A 19322-nucleotide genomic window follows, 5' to 3' on the forward strand; every position below is an offset into this window, starting at 1 on the left:
ATTAGTGAAAAAGTAGTACTGAAGAAATTAATGGGGTTGAAAGTGAATAAATCCCAAACAGCTGATGATCTATATCCCAGAGTGCTGAACCAGGCGGCTGTAGAGATAGTGGATACATTGGTGGTCATCTTTCCAAATTCTATAGATTCTGGAATGGTTGCTGCTGATTGGAAGGTGGTAAATGTAACCCCCATGTTTAAGGAGGGAGAGAAAATGGGGAACCACAGATTCTATTAGCCTGACATCAGCAGGAGGGAAAATGCTACAATCTATTAACAAGGATGTGATCCCAAATGAATTAGGAGCAGGACTAGGCCTCTCGGACCCTTGAGACTGCTGCACCATTCACTACATACACAGCTAATTTGATGGTAACCTCAGCTCCACCTTTCCGCAGACTCCTCGATAACCTTTCACCCCTTTCTTATCAAGAACCTATCCAGCCCTACCTTCAAAATATTCACAGACTCTGCTTCCACTACCCTTTGAGGAAGAGTTCCAGAGACTCACCACCCTCTGAGAGAAAAAAGTTCTCCTCTGTCTTAACTGAGCAAGCTATTACTTTTAAAGTGAATCCAATTTCTACATTCTCCCACAAGAGGAAACATTCTTTCCACATCCACCCTGTCAAAGTCCCTCAGGATCTTACACGGTCCAATCAAGTCTAAACTCCATTGGGCACAAGTGCAGCCTGTCCTTACGACAGCACCCACCAATTCCAGCTGAATCTAGAAAAACCTTCTCTGAAATGCCTCCAATGCATTTACATCATTCCTTAAATGAGAGCAATACTGCACACACTCCTCCAGATATAGTCTCACCAATGTTTCATATAACTGAAGCATAACCTCTTTACATTTGCGTTCAATTCCTCTCGCAATAAATAATAACATTCGATTAGCTTTCCCAATTACTTGCTGTACTTATATACTAGACTTTTGTGGTTCATGCTCTTGGATGCCCAGATCCCTCTGCATCTCAGAGCTCTATAACTTCTCCCCATTCAGATAATGAGCTTCTTTTTTATTCTTATTGCTAAAATGGCCAATATCACACTTTCCCACATTATACTCCAGTTGGCACATCTTTTCCCATTCACTTAACCTAACCCTAATCACTTTATATCTCCCTATTTCTTCACATCCATTGACTCTGTCTACACTTCCGGCTGTCTTGGCAAAGTAGCCAGCATAAATAAGGACCCCGCACACCCCGGACATTCTCTCTTCCACCTTCTTCCTTCGGGAGACAGATACAAAAGTCTGAGGTCACACACCAACTGACACAAGAACAGCTTCTTCCCTGCTGCTGTCAGACTTTTGAATCAACCTACCTCGCATTAAGTTGTTCTTTCTCTACACCCTCGCTGTAACTGTAACACTACATTCTGCACTCTCTTGTTACCTTCTCTATGAACGGTATGTTGTCTGTATAGCAAAAAAAGAAACGATACTTTTCACACTAGATAAAATCAAAATCTACTTCCCTCCTTGTCTGTGTAATATAGGAGCAGCAGGTAGCCATTCAGCCCATCGAGCCTACTCCACCATTCAATACAATCATGTCTGATCATCCATTTTCCTCCCACTATCCCCACATCCCTTTGTGTTATTGAGATTTGGAAATTTGTAGCTGTCTGCTTTAAACACTCCCAATGACTGAGCTTCCACAGCTCTCTGGGGGAGAGAATTCCAAAGATTCACAACCCTCTGATCGATGGCTCCCCCCCCCACCCCCATCACTTATTTTGAAATTGTGCTTCCTGCTTCTAGACTCCCCACCCAGGGGAAATCTCACCTGCTCCTATTCTGTCTATTTCTTTGAGTATTCTCTAAGTTTCAATGAGATCACCTCTCATTATTCAGAACTCCAGAGAATATAGGCCCAGTATCCCCAATTTCTTTTCATGGGACAGGAACATGCCTGGTGAACTCCCTTTCAATAATATCTTCCCTCAGATACGGACCCAAAACGGTTCACACTACTCCAGCTGGTGGTCTATGAGGTTCTTTACAATGGGCATATTCTGGCCAGTCTCACAACTTTGCTTCTTTGAGCCTGGGAGAGCACATTTCCTCTGAAATGATCCACAAAAGCTGATGAAGGACTTTTATTTTATCCTGGAGAGTAAATAGTGTTTTTCCCACCACTACAGGTAGATCTAAAATAAATACATTAGTCTCTGTTCCATTGAGTCTCCAGCACAGGGCCAGACCAGTCGGCTCAATTGGTCTGTGTCAGTATTTATGCTCCACATGAGCCTCCCCCCACCCCTCTTCATCCCCCCATCAGCAAATCCTTCTGTTCCTTTCTCCCTCGTGTAGGTATCTAACTTTCCCTTCAATGTATTCACGCTGTTCACCTCAACCACTCGCTGTGGGAGTGAGTTCCACATTCTCACCACTCGCTGGGTAAAGAGGTTTCTCCTGAAATCCCTATTGGATTATTGAACCCCCTTCATAATCTTAAAGATATCCTCAGCTCACCCTTCAGTCATCTCTTTTCCAGAGAAAAGCAGCCCCAGCCTTTCCTGAGGGTGAAATGCTCTCAGTTCTGGGATTATTCTCGTGAATCTTAGTTTCTCCTTCTCCAGGGCCTCGATTTCCTTTTTCTAAATGGAGATCATAAATGTTGACGGTGCTCCCAGTGCAGTCTGAACCTGGTTCCAAACAAGTTGGACACAACCTCCCTGCTTTTCAATTCTATCCCTCTGGAATGGAACCCTATATATGGGCTCCAGACTTTCAGAAAGATGTGACGTTCTCGGAGAGGGTGCGGAGGAGATTTACGAGAATGGCTCTGGGGATGAGAGATTTCAGTGAGTTGGAGAGACTGGAGCAGCTGAAATTTCTCCTGTTGACCCTCAGACTAGGGTATCAACCAACATGGGGGACAACAAAACGCTGACACAGAACATTTTGTATAACTCCATCTTTATTAATGTTAAAGAAAAACACTCAATGAACAGGAACCATTCTTTCCTTAACTTGCTGGAAAGCGGATGATCTTCAAACACTCAATAAACACTTGAACTGCCTCTTTACTCAACACTTGCTAAAATACTGATGAAACAAAGCACAAAACTCACGGCTTGAACTGAAATAAATCTCATTGCAAGGTGAGGCGAGTTGATCAGGCTTCCTGCCGATGGGCTTTTGTTCCAATATCCCTGAGTTCTGGGCTCGGGGGATCTTTCTTTGTGTTCCTGCAGATCAACACTGGCAAAACCCCTTTGTCTTCTTCGGGTTTTCACTGGCTGAAATGTTCTTTCAGTCACATATTGACACAACAGGCACTAATCAATCACTGTCCTGTTCTTTTGAAGTGTGGTCACTGTAGGAAACTGTAGCGGTATCTCAGAAATGCAAATTATCACTTTCATTTGTATTCACAGTTAAAAGTACAAGGTCAAGGAAGTCATGTTAAACTCTAACACGTGATGAGATCTTTATACAATAAATCTAAAGCCTCTGGACACTGCTGAACAAGCAGAAGTTGTCCAAACTAAGGAATTCTTCATTCATTTTGATCAGCTAGAGGACATTATATTCTGTCAAAGCTGGCTCAAGAATGAGGCTGAGTGTCCAACCTGATCAAAATTAGGAAAAAGGAAACCTTTCACAAAGTATATTATTGAATTAGTGTATCTTGTATTAACTGTTGTGGGGTTCTCTGGAGGCTAGGTATCGGCAAAAACTTCAGCCAATACAAAGACTCATGAAAGTCTGTGTCCCGGTTAAAAGCGTATCTTTATTAACCAACGATCGATGGGAGAATGAGCATTGGGTGGCACGGTAGCACAGTGGTTAGCACTGCTGCTTCACAGCTCCAGGGACCTGCGTTTGATTCCCAGCTCGGGTCACTGTCTGTGTGGAGTTTGCACATTCTCCTCATGTCTGCGTGGGTTTCCTCCGGGTGCTCCGGTTTCCTCCCACAGTCCAAAGATGTGCGGGTTAGGTTGATTGGCCAGGCTAAGAAATTGCCCCTTAGTGTCCAGGGATGTGTAGGTTAGAGGGATTAGTGGGTATAATATGTAGGGATAGGGGGGTAGGGCCTGGGTGGGATTGTGTTCGGTACAGACTCGATGGGCCGAAGGGCCTCTTTCTGCACTGTAGGGTTCTATGATTCTAAGTTGGGCAGTCCAATGCCTTACTACAAGAGAAAGCCTTGGGCATTCCAACACCAGTCTGAGGTTACAATACATCAGACAGGTCAATTATACCCTTCTCAAGGTAACCTTATCCACCTTCCGTTAGTTATGAACCAGTCAGTTTCAATAAACTAATCGCAATTAATACCTGTCATATATTTTAGTCGATTGCATTTACTCTTTGACCTCATGGGGTTTCATTGGTCCATAAAGTCCAGCTGCTTCCTCCCTCTGTTGCTCAGCAACCCCTGACGTTTGGCCACAAAAGGTCCAAGTTAAGATTCCCACCAACTCCTCTTTTGTCAATGGCGAGACAAGGCAGATGAACATTCCTGTGTCTGTAAAGGCCTGTCTTATTTGGACAATATGAATAATTCTATTCATAAGGGCCTCTAAAACCATCTATCTTATCTGGTCAGTGTGAGCAATCTATTCATAACGGAGCCTGAGAAGGTCTACTTTATCTGCACATCATGAACTACCTTATTCATGAAGGGGCTGAGAAGACCTTACTGCTGGTAACCGTTATTGATAAGAACTTACACATTCTGTAATTTCATTATCCTAAAGATTGTGGTTTGTCTCAATATGCCTCTTGCCCCATTAAGCTTTGCGGCTATCTGCCTTTGGCTAAAGTGTACAGATTTCTTTAACATACATCTAACCTATCCTGGTTCCCTCATGCTGACACTATAGTTAAGAAACCCACCGATACCTCTACTTTCTCAGAAGACTCAGGAAATTTGGTATATCTGCTACCGCTATCACCAATTTTTACAGATACGCCATAGAAAGCATTCTTTCTGGTTGTATCACAGATTGATATGGTTTCTGTTCTGCCCAAGACCACAAGTAACTACAAAGGGTCATGAATGAAGCCCAGTCCATCACGCAAACAGCCTCCAATCCAATGACCTGTCTACACTTCTCACTGCTTCAGAAAAGCAGCCAGCATAATTAAGGACCCCACACACCCCAGACATACTCTTTTCCACCTTCTTCCACTGGGGAAAAGATACAAAAGTCTGAGGTCATGTACTAACCAACTGAAGAACAGCTTCTTCCCTGCTGACATCAGATTTTTGAATGGACCTACTTCACCCAAAGTTGTTCTTTCTCTACACCTCTATGACTGTAACACTACATTCTTCCCTCTCTCCTTCTCTATGAATGGTATGCTTTCGCTGTAAACTATATACTATATTCCACTATATACTAATACGAGTGGCAATAATACACCAAATCAAATCAAAAATATGTTTACATCAGAAATACTTGTCCAAATCTCATATTTAGTTAAATCTCTTACTGAGTTTATTTGTGTCTCATGTCATCTGCTACCTCATTAGCTTATAAACCTAATCTAAGGTTATTTCATTCATTGTTAGTATTTTATTAGTAACTTAAACCCCTAGCTACTTGGATTTCTCGAACCTACCACGAATGTCCCCAACATTAACCAAATGTTAATTAATATTAAAGATTACAGTAATGAGAACAGTCAGTAACAATGACTGGATAAGTGGTAAGCCTTAATTGAATTAGTTAACGAATCAATAATGAGTTAGTAGTTATAGTAAAAGACTTAGTTTTATTTGCTGTAAAACGTAAATGTTTATTTGCTGTGTATGTAATGAATGTGCAATGAAGATAAATGGACTGACTTCAAGCTCTGATTAGCCTCAACATTTGAAGCTGTGTGAATAAGGGATTGTATAGAATCAGATAAAGGGATCGTATGGAACAGTTCGATTGTATTCCTGATAATAACAGAAAGTGAGGCAAGTAATTGGGTTCCAATTAAGGTAATCTAGTGACAAAATTGCTTTGTTTCTTTGCAATAACTATTACCTCTCCCTTTGCCTTTTCTTTCAGGACATTTTGACAGTTAATCTCGTCTGCTCTCTAACCAATCCCTTTTGTTCTCACCAGCATAAAGCCCATCGTATTTCTCCATCTTTTTAGTTCTGAAGTAGAGTTACATTGGACTTGAAATATTAATGCTGTTTCTCCCTCCACGGATGTTGGCAGATGTGCTGTGATTTTCCAGTTCTTTCCATATTTAGTTTAGATCTACTTGTAGTGGTAGGAAAGACACTATTTACTATCCAGGATCAAATAAATATCCTTCATCAGCTTTTGTGGATCATTTCAGTGGAAATGTGCTCTCCCAGGCTCAAAGAACATCAGCCCACTGGAAGCAAAGTTGTGAGACCGGCCAGTCCAGCAGAAAGAAACTCTCCAACCCTCCCACTTCACCAACTGTCAGAATGAACATGATTCAGTCCTGGATGTGATTAACAGCAGCAATAACAGAATCCAACTTCTGTAATCACTTGTGAACTCGCTGGTGTCTCCGCAGGTTGGATGACCGAATGAATCTCTTCCCACAATCAGAGCAGCTGAACGGCCTCTCCCCAGTGTGAACTCGCTGGTGTTCCTGTAGGTTGTTTGACCATTTAAATCTCATTGAGCAGTGAGTGCAGCTAAATGGTCTTTCCTCAGTGTGACTGCGCTGATGGGAAATCAGTAACTGAGAGCTTTTGAATCCGCTGCCACAGTCAGAACATTTGAAGGGTCTCTCGTTGGTATGAGTGACTTTGTGTTTTAGTAGGTATGATAACTGAGTGAATCCTTTCCCACATACAGAACAGGTGAAAGGCCTCTCCCCAGTGTGAACTCGCTGGTGACTCAGCAGGCTTGACGACAAACTGAATCTTTTCCCACACAGAGAGCAGCTGAACGGTCTCTCCTCATTGTGAATGCGCTGGTGTATCAGCAGGGTGCACAACTGAGTGAATCCCTTCCCACATTCAGAGCAGGTGTATGGCCTCTCTCCAGTGTGAATTCGCTGGTGTGTTAGCAAGGAGCACATTTGAGTGAATCCCTTCCCACAATGAGAGCAGGTGAATGGCCTCTCTCCAGTGTGAATTCGCTGGTGTGTCAGTAAGATGCACAACTGAGTGAATTCCTTCCCGCACTCAGAGCAGGTGAAGGGTCTCTCCCCGGTGTGGACTCGCTGGTGTCTCCGCAGGTTGGATAACTGAGTGAATCCCTCTCCACAGTCAGAGCAGCTGAACGGTCTCTCCCCGGTGTGAATGCGGCGATGAATCTCCAGTTGAGACGGGGCTTTGAATCCCTTCCCACAGTCTCCACATTTCCAGGGTTTCTCCATGGTGACTCTCCAGGTTAAACAATCAGTTAAATCTCACCCAGAACCCGGGTACAGTCTCTCCCCGCTGTGAATGCTGCCATGTATTTCCAGCCTGTGGAACTGATTCAAGCTCTTTCCACACACACTGCACTGGAACACTCAGGGGGGTGTTTCCGCATAAAGCCAGGGTCTGATTGGCTGGAGGACTAGCGTCCTTCCGGTCCTCCAACATTTTCCATTGGTCAATTCCTCGTTGGGGGGGCGGGCCCACCCTCGCACATGCGCAACTGTCCCTCTTTCCCTCGTACATGCGCAGCTTCCCCTCTCCCTTGCACATGCGCAGTCCCGGGCCCGGGAGAGATCACCGAGCGGCTTCTCGCTCTGGGCGGAGCCGCCAGCCGGTTGCCCTGGAAACCTTGGCTCCAGGAGGGGGGGGCGGGGCTCCCGAGACTGCGCGCCGGGCCTGAGCACTGGAACTCGGAGACGTCACTGCGGAGCAGGGCGATTCCGATTGGCTGAATTCGTGGCGCTCCGTTGTGAGGTCACAACGCGGAAGTGGTCAATGAGCTTCAGGTTAAACCTTCCTCCTCTGAGCAACATCTGGGAGGGAATCAGTGTCTCCCCCTTTCCATTTCTATTCTCATTCTGGGGGGAAACTGGGGACTTGCAGCAACTGAAGGGAAAGGAAGTGAATCCAGGGAGGGAGCAGACTCTGGAAAGATTGGCCCAGGTCTCTCTCTCTCTCTTAAAGACATTGACATCCTTTACTCCCTCAGCCTGACACATTTATCTGTCTGGATAAAAGGATCTTTCCTCATGGTCACTAAACTGCAGCAGGCGACGGTGCAGAGGGACCTGGGGGTCCTTGTGCATGAGTCGCAAAAACCCAGCTTGCAGGTGCAGCAGGTGGTCAGGAAGGCGAATGGGATGCTGGCCTTCATAGCGCGGGGGATTGAATATAAAAGTAGGGAGGTCTTGCTGCAGCTGTATAGGGCATTGGTGAGGCCGCAGCTGGAGTACTGTGTGCAGTTTTGGGCGCCGTACTTACACAAGGATATTTTGGCCTTGGAGGGAGTGCAGAGGAGGTTTACTAGGCTGATACCGGAGTTGAGGGGGTTGAGCTATGAGGAGAGGCTGAATAAACAAGGCTTGTACTCGTTGGAGTTTAGAAGAATGAGGGGAGATCTCATTGAGACGTATAAGATGATGAATGGGATGGATAGGATAGAGGTGGAGAGACTCTTCCCGCTCAGAAAGGATAGTAGGACTAGGGGGCACAGCCTCAAGATAAAGGGGGGGCGGTTTAGAAAGGAGTTGAGGAGGAACTTCTTCACTCAAAGGGTGGTGAATCTCTGGAATTCTCTGCCCGTTGAAGTGGTGGAGGCTGCCTCGCTAAATATTTTTAAGACGCGGGTTGATGGGTTTTTGATAAGACAGGGGAATTAAGGGTTATGGGGAGAGGGTGGGAATGTGGAACTGAGCCACGACAGATCAGCCATGATCTTATTGAATGGCGGGGCAGGCTCGAAGGGCTAGTTGGCCTACTCCTGCTCCTATTTCTTATGTTCTTAATTAAAGGGCTGGTTTCCCCAGACTGATGTTTAAGGCGACAGTAAATTAATGTAGGACAGAGATTTGTCTATGTTATATAACAAGATTATATTATTTCTCATTCTGTAGTCAAGTACATTTATAATTAATTCTAGACATTGTGATATAGTACTGTAGTTATATAATTCTAATATAGAGAATTAGGAGGGTGAATATTAGATACAGCAGAGTGAGAATGGAGGGAAAATGTGTGGGATGGAGCTTTACAGCTTTTGGGGATTGAGAGAGGGAAGAATGTTCCATAGAAACTAGAATTGCCTGTTCTGGATTTTTATAATTTGCTGACAGTGATTACTTTTGCAAATCCCTTTTGCAGGACATCAGAAAGTGAGGATTGAGGGACAGAAATTTGAAACCAAACTTCACATCAAGATTGACAGAGTCACTCAATTCAAAGAATGTTCCATAAAATCTAGAATTGTCTGTTCTGAATCTAAATCCTGTACTGTACAGATTGATGACATTTGTAAATGCCTGATACAGGACATCAGCAGGTTGAGGATTGACAGACAGAAATCTCTCAGAAAAGTCTGACAGTCACTGAATTTATCAGGACATGCATATCATCAGCCTTTGAATCTAGAAGGAGAAATGTTTCTCTGTTTTGTCTGCTTCTGAAGGTTTTTGAGTATCAAGTGTGACTGGAGAAGTGACATACCCACACCCGGATGAGAGTGTTCCAGTGAACTGAGTGTGAAAAGAGCTTTAACCAGTTACACAGCCTGAAAATACATGGCAGCATTCACAGCAGGGAGAGACTGTACCCGGGTTCTGTGTGAGATTTAACTGATTGTTTAACCTGGAGAGTCACCATGGAGAAAGCCTGGAAATGTGGTGACTGTGGGAAGGGATTCAGGTTCCCATCAGAGCTTATTGGCACAGTCACACTGGGGAGAGGCCATTCACCTGCTCTGAGTGTGGGAAGGGATTCACTCAGTTATCCAACCTGCAGAACCACAATGTCACTCACACCAATGACAGATCCTTTAAATGCTCTGACATGGTAATGTCTTCAATCAGGAACTGATGATCGACCAGAGAAACATTCAGCTCTCCCACTGCACAGTGAGATTTAGAAAGATACACACTGCGTGAACATCAGTGAGTTCACACCGGGGAGGTGCCCTTCATCTGCTCTCACTGCACAAAGAGATAGAACATCATCTCACCTGCGGACACACCGGCGAGTTCACACCAGGGAGAGAACGTTCACCTGTGCTGAGTGTGGGAAGGAATTCTGAGATTTATCAAACCTAGTGAAACACCAGTGAGTTTACACTGTAGAGAGACTCGAACAGGCATCGCTGGTGTGTCGTGATTAGGGGACAGTAACTTCACTGTAGTGTTAATGTACAATAACTAAAATTAAACAAAATTGAAGAATCACACATGACAAAACTGCAAGTTTTATGAAGTTTATGCCAACAAACTGAAGCAACAATGACTAAACATTTCTTTTTTGGGAACATTGCCCTTAAACTGTAAAATTGAACTTTGCCCTTTTAACACAATCAAATATTCCACTCAACCGTTCCATTTTACTCTGCCTTGGAATGTTAACACTCAATTCTCCGAGAATGAGTCCAGAGTGATTCTTCACTTCCCGAGGGTTTATTTCCATTGTTTTCCTTTTTCACTCTGACAACCTTTAATCCCAGAACTGTCTTCACCGTGATGGTTCCTCTGGACGTTTTCCTACTAACACAAGCAAGGTGAATCTTCCAGCCTTGTTTCACAATCCTCAGGAATTTGTGACCAACATTCGACGTAGGAGCAGAAGTAGGCCATTCGGCCCTTTTGAGTCTGTTCCAGCATTTATTTAGATCATGGCTGATCTGATTGTGTTGAGCTCCACATTTTCATTCTACACCCAAAACTTTTGATTCTCCCACCCAATACGAATTGGTATAAAGGCAAAATTCTGCTGGAAAGTTGCTGGAATCTGAAACAAAAGCAGAAAATGCTGGACAATCTCAGCAACTGTGGAGAGAAAATAGAGACAGCATTTTGAGTCAGGATGACCCTTTGTCAGAGCTGAAGACAAGGAAAATTGGACAAAGTTTATAGTGTGTGGGTGAAGAATTGGGGAACAATCTATGAAACCTCCTCTCAATCACTTTCAATACATTTGTATCATTTCTTAAATAGGTAATAAAGCAGTACCCAGTATTCAAGATGCAGCCTCAGTAACAACTTCTATAACTGAAGCAAAACATCTTTATTTCAATGTACAATTTCTCTCATAATGAAGGATTGTGTTCAATTTGTAAGAACGTTGATTTATTTGAACTTTGATTTTGGGGTTCACTTGTTTGCAATAACCTCTCTAATCATAAATCACACCAGGTTCCAGTGACTTAATCGGGGGCAAGAAAGAATACTTCAAATAGTGAATTCAGAAAGTTTATTAACCATTAAGAATGTAACAAGTAAGAAAGATAAAAAGCAAAGTGTCGCTTAACAGTAAGAGACGAAAGAATAACTTTAACAGTTGAACAGATTTCTCTCCATCTCTCTTAGACCAGGACATGAAGTGATGGCTCTGAAAAGTGGGTAACTTGTAAAACCAACAGCTCTCAACACCTCTCTGTAAACATCTCTCCCTCCACCTCCCTGGCCCAAATTGCCATCTCGAAACCCCTTTTTTAGACATTCAAAATGTTGAAATCACATCTTAGCCCATTGTTGGAAAGTAGCCAATTGGTCTACAACATGTCAATAATGAAATTGGTTTGGATTTTAGATAATTGCGCTCATTGTCTTAATTTTAAGACAATTTTCTCTCTCAAACAATATCTCTTAGCTTGGGGTAGCCTGAGTGTCAACCAATAATTGGTGAACATTAGTCATTCAATGTTGAGACATCTTAAACAGGAGCTGATTCATTCCCTCCAGTTACATAGAACATTACAGCGCAGAACAGGCCCTTCGGCCCATGATGTTGCGCCGACCAGTTACAAAACAATGACCCACTAACCTAAACCAATCCCTTTTCGTCCATAAACCTATCCACGGATCTCTTAAACGCCCCCAAACTAGGCGCATTTACAACTGCAGCAGGCAGGGCATTCCAGTCCCTCACCACCCTCTGGGTAAAGAACCTGCCCCTGAATCCGTCCTATAACTACCACCCCTTAATTTAAAGCCATGCCCCCTCGTGCTAGATTTCTCCATCAGAGAAAAAAGGCTATTACTATCCACCCTATCTAAACCTCTAATCATCTTATATGTTTCAATAAGATCCCCTCTTAGCTTCCTTCTTTGCAGCGAAAACAACCCCAAATCCCTCAGTCTCTCCTCATAGGACCTCCCCTCCATACCAGGCAACATCCTGGTAAACCTCCTCTGCACCCTCTCCAAAGCTTCCACATCCTTCCTGTAATGTGGGGACCAGAACTGCACACAGTACTCCAAGTGCGGCCGCACCAGAGTTGTGTACAGTTGCAACATGACGCTGCGACTCCTAAATTCAATCCCCCTACCAATAAACGCCAAGACACCGTATGCCTTCTTAACAACCTTATCTACTTGATTCCCAACTTTCAGGGATCTATGTACACATACACCTAGATCCCTCTGCTCATCCACACTATTCAAAGTCCTCCCGTTAGCCCTATACTCGACACATCTGTTATTCCTACCAAAGTGAATTACCTCACACTTCTCCGCATTAAACTCCATCCGCCACCTCTTGGCCCAGCTCTGCAACCTGTCTAAGTCTTCCTGCAAACTATGACACCCTTCCTCACAATCTACCACACCTCCGACTTTGGTGTCATCAGCAAATTTACTAATCCACCCAGCTATACCCTTATAACTATAACCTTATACAGTTAACAAGTCCTCTTATCTTTGTTTATTCTGTCAGCCTGAGACGGGAACATCTTATAATTCCACAGCATTCTTCATGTGTGTATAGTTCTAAACTTTATAAAATTTTGTGTTCAAATTTACATTTCCAGCCTAACATATGTATTAATGAATCATTTATTCTTTAATTGTCTCACAATTAAAGCTACCTATTTAAATAATCTGGCTGCTTTTCAATTGTGGGAATGTAAATTTGGACACAAAATTTTATAAAGTTTAGAACTATACACACATTAAGAATGTTTACAATGCTATGGGAATTGTAAGATGTTCCCTTCTCAGACCAATATGGAGGTTGAATGCATTGTTAAAAGCAAGTTGCTCTTTATATAAATTTAAGAAAACAGGAGCCCAGGAACCAGCCTGGATTTGCAGACTGAAACCCCACCCAAAACCCACATGTGTTCAGAAAGGAGAAAGGCTGAGAAGGACACTCTGTAACACTTCTCCTCCCCTTCAATTTCAATCCCCCATCAGAACAGAAATACAATAAAAGTTATGTCTTTAATGATACAGAAGTCTATCAGGAGTTTTGGGTTACATTGTGACCTGTACAATATCACTGGTAAATCTGGTGGATCTGGAATGGTGGGTGAAGGGGTAGTTTGAGAATCTGTCCATGAACATTCCTCTTCCAGTCCCACAGCAGAGTCAACTGGCAAAGCTGGAAACACAGGAACCACTTCCTGGTGAACGTCCACAGCAGCACTGACCCTCTGCCATGTTCTCAGTAACGGTTGCTGACTCTGAAACTTCTCCTGACTCGGGGTCACACTGCAAGTGAATATGGTCTTGGTGTCTGCGAACAATTCTTCCATTTTACAGTCTCACGACCCCAGATACTGGACCACTTTGGTTTAAAATTATTCCCGGGAACCACCTTTGGTTACTCCCAAAGTTTCTGATGTGAACCTGATCATCCGGTTTGAACGGCCTCTCTTTGTAGCGGTAATCGTGTCCCTCCTTCTGCTTCTCTTGTCTCCTGCTCACTTTTGCTCTGAGATCTGGATGAAGCCGATCCGGATGAGACTTCAGCCTTCTACCTAAAAATTCCACAGGAGAGAGTCCGGTTGTGGATTGTGGTGTGATGCGACACTGGAACAAAAATCTTGAGAGCTTTGCTCTTAAAGTATCACCTGCCATTCTCCTCAATCCCTCCTTCAGAGTTTGAACAGCTCTTTCTGCTAGACCATTTGTAACCAGATGATACGGTGCAGTACGCACACGGTGTATCCCATTCTTTTACATGAATTCCTGAAACACTTCACTTGTAAACAGTGTCATTATCTGAAATGAGTGAAACATTCCTTGAAAATCCGCCACCTTCCTTCAGTACTTTTCCCCAAGGACACCTCCTTCCAATTCACTCGTCTAATTTCCTGCCTGATGTCTTCATATTTCCCCTTACTCCAGACAATAACCTTTCTAGCCTGCCTGATCCTATCTCTTTCCAATGCTATCGTGAAGGAGATAGAATTATGATCTCCATCCCCGAGATGCTCTCCCACCGAGAGATCCGTCACCTGTCCTGGTTCATTAGCCAGCACCAGGTCAAGTACAGCCTCTCCTCTCGTAGGCTTATCCACGTACTGTGTCAGGAAACCCTCCTGAACACACCTAACAAACTCCTCCCCATCCAAACCCCTTACCCTAGGGATATTCCAGTCGATGTTTGGGAAATTAAAATCTCCCATCACGATAACTCTGTTATTACTACGTCTCTCGAGGATTTGTTTCCCTATCTGCACCTCAACTTCCCTGTTGCTATTGGGTGGCCTATAGAAAACACCCAACAAAGTTATCGACCCTTTGCTGTTCCTACTTCCAGGCACAATGACTCTGTAGACAGTCCCTCCACGGCATCCTCCTTCTCTGCAGCCATGACACTGTCCCTGATCGACAGTGCCACTCCACCACCTCTTTTGCCTCCCTCCCTGTCCTTCCTGAAGCATTTGAATCCCGGCACCTGAAGTACCCAGTCTTGTCCCTGAGATATCCAAGTCTCTGGAATGGCCACTACATCACATTCCCAAGCAGCAATCCACACCCTAAGCTCATCTACCTTATTTACTACACTCCTGGCGTTAAAATAGACACACCTCAGACCCTCGGTCTGGACATTTCTGTTCTCCACCACTCATCTAACCTCCCTCTCATACCGTCTACAGTCCTTCCCTCCCCGGGAGCTAACCTCCTCGGTCTCAGTCTCCTCATCTCTATTCCCTCCCCCCATCCTTTCTAGTTTAAAGTCCCCCCAGTAGCCCTAGCCAGTCTTCCCGCCAAGATATTGTTCCCCCTGGGATTCAAGTGCTACCTGTCTTTACTGTACAGGTCACACCTGCCCCTCAAGAGGTCCCAATGATCCAGGAACCGGAATCCCTGCCCCCTGCTCCAGTCCCTCAGCCACGCATTCACCCTCCACCTCATTCCATTCCTGCTCTCATTCTCCCGCAGCACAGGCAGCAATCCTGAGATTACTACCTTTGCGTTCCTCTTTCTCAGCTGTCTACCTAACTCCCTATAATCCCTTTTCATGACCCCTTCCCTCTTCCTGGCTATGTCAGCGGTACCTATGTGTACCACGACCTCCGGCTCCTCTCCCTCCCCTTTCAGGATTTCTGGGACACGTCCAGAGACATCCCAGATCCCGGCACCAGGGAGGCAAACCACCATCTGCGACTCCCAGAAAATACAGTACGCAAGTAAACTTGCAGAGAACATAAAGACTGATGCTAAGAATTTCTATAGATACTTGAAGAGAAAAATTTGAAGACAAATGTAGGTCCTCTACAGAAATACATAGGGGGATGTATAATAGGGGACAAAGAAATGGCCAAGCAACTGAATACATACTTTGGTGCTGTCTTCACAAAACAGGAGACAAATCAGATATCAGAAATTCAAAGAACAACACAGCACGGGAAACAGGCCCTTCAGCCCTACGAGCCCACGCTGCCATTTTAACATTGTGAGTCCCCTCTCCACCCGTGACCCTTGTCTGTGCTTATGGCCCTCCACATTGGAAACCAGATTGAGGGAAGACTAATTTAGGGACAATTTGTTACACCAATCAGCCTAAGAGCACATCTTTGGGGTGTGGGAGGAAACCAGAGCACCCGGAGAATGTTTGTAAGGCACTCTGGAAGCCGATGAGAAGTTAATTTTCCCCACTTCAATAATTTATCAATTCTTAATCCACAGTCTCCATAAATTCCACTAACAACAGGATTGATCAGAATCATTTTAAATGAGCCAAACTTTAGTAGCCATTACAAATTAAAACCCTCATTCTCACATGTGCGAATTGTATCCAGGTTAAAATTCCCAGAATCATCTCTCCGGCCAGTAAATATGGCAACGCCAGCATCTCCACATCAGTAAATATGGCTCCAGGTTCACAACATTTTTTTAAAAAGCTTTATTAATTACACTTCCTTTTTCAAAATCTGTTTGATTTAAATCACAGACAGAAAACCTCAAAGCTTGGAAGCTTTTAACTCACAAATATCATCCAAACACAAACAGAGAAACTTAACACGTCCTTTACAATAACAATAACTGGATTGAATCCGTTAAGTGTTCCTGTGGTTCTGTTTTTAAACTTCCAGAAATGCCTTTAATTAAAGACTCAAAGATAAGGTTAATTCCCCAAAAGGTAAACTTTAACAAATGTAGCCAAAACAATGATAAAACACATCTACAAACATCCACATAAAACAAACAAAACACACAGTTCTTACAGCTCATAAATTTCAAATAATGAATCCTCAGCGTTCTCTCTCACAGCCACAGCTTCTTAAAGTGACAGAACACTACAAGCTCACAACTCCCTGATTAAAATAAGATACAAGATCCTTCATTCTCACTTAATCTTTTTTAAGCCAATTTCCAAGGCCTGATTTTATCGGCAACTTCTAGTCTTTGTTGAGTTAAAATTCCAAACACGTTACCACCTGCAAAATCTTTGTTCTTTATCTGGGGTTGAGGTGACAACATGATAAAACTCTCACAGTTACTCCAAATTCCTCCGGGTTACATTTAAAATTTCCACATTTAACTGGTTCCCATAAGTTCTCAATTATAAACTAAAATAAACACACAAGTTTCCAGGCGATTTAAAAACAAATAAACTGTCTGCTGAAAGGGTTAACTTTTCTACAGAATCTAAAGGGGTGGGGAGAGAGCAGAGAAAACTTAGCCACAATTCTGTCACTTTATATAATTTTAAAAAACTTCTCTAACAACAAAACAAACTTGTTTTTAAACTTCATCTATTAACTTTTTGTATATTCCTCAAGCTAATTATTTGAATTTGATCAGTGTTTGTTAGGGATGGGTATCTTCTGTTCTGTATAAACTGGCTCAATCATTTTGTTAATTCTACACGGGCTCAGAGAGTCAGAACCCAGATTTTATCATCCTTATCCTTCCCCTCCTTTTGCCACTACTCCCTCTGTTTTGCGGGAGGGTCGTGGGGATTCCAATCAGATTACATCATTTTATCATAAAAGTAAAATACTGCAGATGCTGGAATCTGAAACAGAAAATGCTGGAAAATCTCAGCAGGTCTGACAGCATCTGTGGAGAGAGAATAGAGCCAATGTCGGATCATCCTTCATAAGAGCACTTATGAAATATCATCCAGATTCCAAACGTTGGCTCTAGTCTCTAATCATTTTATTGATAAATTTCTTGTTCTTAGTTTCCAAATGATCGGTAAGAGACCTGTCTGTCCCCACTCAGGCTCTGATTTTTCACTGGCCATGCTTGGGTAGGATTATAACCATTAGAATCTACTCTCAGAGATCCGCTTTTCAGTCCAGTGCTACTTGGAGAATATCGTCACTGCGCTGACTATCGGATCAGAAGTCCCTCACTCTTCTTATCACAAAATTATGATAAAATAATTTAAACAATGCCCGAGAAGCTTCTTAACTTCACCAACTACCTAGCACCGTTTGTTTATTGGTCAGATTCCCCCTTTTTACAGATTCTCAGCCACTGAACACCAGCCGGTCCTGGAATGAGTTTAATTCTAACTCATTCTGAGTAAATATTCTCACCGGGTCCTCTGTCAGTTCCCTGCTAAGCAGCTTTAATGGTCCCTGATTGCAGAAACTGAGCAGTGACAGGAATGTGGTCAAGATCGTCCAGTCCCATAATGCCTCACATTCAATCGACACTCCTTCAATTATAACAGAATATGTGGCTGTGTGTAGCTGCCTCGGCCACGGTCAACCCCAACACTGCCTTCCTGAACTGCTACAGTGCCTGAGGTGTAGGTACACCCACAGTGCTGTTAGGGAGGGATTTCCAGCTACACATTCCAGACTTTCACCAGACTGTAGGTGGATTCCAGATTGATATATTCTGTTCCAACACACCAAAAGTGAGTTATAGAACATAGAACATTACAGCGCAGTACAGGCCCTTTGGTCCTCGATGTTGCGCCGACCAGTGGAACCGATCTAATGACCCTCTAATCTAAACTATTCCAATGTTATCTATATGCCTATCCACTGACCATTTGAACGCCCTTAAAGTTGGCGAGTCCACAACTGCTGCAGGCAGGGCATTCCACACCCTTACTACCCTCTGAGTAAAGAACCTACCTCTGACATCTGTCCTATAATTACCACCCCTTAAAGCTATTTAGATGAGGGGGTTGGACGATGAAGAGAGACTAAATAGACTGGGTCTGTACTTGTTGGAGTTTAGAAGGATGAGGGGGGATCTTATAGAGACACATAAGATAATGAAGGGGATGGATAGGGTAGAGGTAGAGAGATTCTTCCCACTTGGAAGGGACAGCAGGACTAGAGGGCACAGCCTCAAGATAAGGGGGGGCAGTTTAGATCGGAGTTGAGGAGGAACTTCTCAACTCCGTTGAGAAAGACCCTTGTCAGACCCCACTTGGAGTACTGTGCGCAGTTCTGGTCGCCTCACTACAGGAAGGGTGTGGAAGCTATTGAAAGGGTACAGAGGAGATTTACAAGGATGTTGCCTGGATTGGGAGGCATGCCTTATGAGGATAGGTTGAGGGAGCTGGGACTCTTCTCCCTGGAGAGACGAAGGTTGAGAGGCGACCTGATAGAGGTTTATAAAATGTTGAGAGGAATAGATAGGGTGGATTCTCGGAGGCTATTTCCCAGAGCTGAAATGGTCGCTACGAGAGGACACAGATTTAAGGTGCTGGGGAGCAGGTACAGAGGAGATGTCAGGGGAAAGTTTTTCACTCAGAGGGTGGTGAGTGAGTGGAATCGGCTGCCGTCGGTGGTGGTGGAGGCGAACTCGCTGGGGTCTTTTAAAAGACTTCTGGATGAGTGAGTACATGGGATCTAATGGGATTGGGGGTTATAGATAGGTCTATGGATTGGTAGGTATAGATGTGATTGGCGCAACTTTTGGGCCGAAGGGCCTGTTTGTGCTGTAGTGTTCTATGTTCTTCACTCAAAGGGTGGTGAATCTCTGGAATTCTCTGCCCGTTGAAGTGGTGGAGGCTGCCTCGCTGAATATATTTAAGTCACGGGTAGATAG

At 43.8% G+C, this 19322-nt stretch overlaps 1 protein-coding gene across 1 annotated transcript in view; it reads right to left on the reverse strand.

The window, feature by feature from the left end:
* Window positions 1-4059: 4059 nt before the first annotated feature.
* The window catches only part of LOC145355156 (uncharacterized), a 34858-nt gene continuing 19595 nt past the window's right edge, over window positions 4060-19322 (reverse strand). Inside the window, exons 4-6 of the mRNA XM_080207073.1 lie at window positions 13698-13880; window positions 7576-7819; window positions 4060-7357 (exon numbers count right to left, since the gene is read on the reverse strand). Coding sequence (XP_080063199.1) covers window positions 6483-7357; window positions 7576-7819; window positions 13698-13880 — 1302 coding nt within the window. The 3' untranslated portion in view covers window positions 4060-6482. The remainder of the gene's footprint in view (window positions 7358-7575; window positions 7820-13697; window positions 13881-19322) is intronic.

Source organism: Carcharhinus amblyrhynchos, chromosome 18, assembly GCF_965287045.1.
Source record: "Carcharhinus amblyrhynchos chromosome 18, sCarAmb.v2.hapA, whole genome shotgun sequence".
Taxonomy (NCBI): Eukaryota; Metazoa; Chordata; class Chondrichthyes; order Carcharhiniformes; family Carcharhinidae; genus Carcharhinus; species Carcharhinus amblyrhynchos.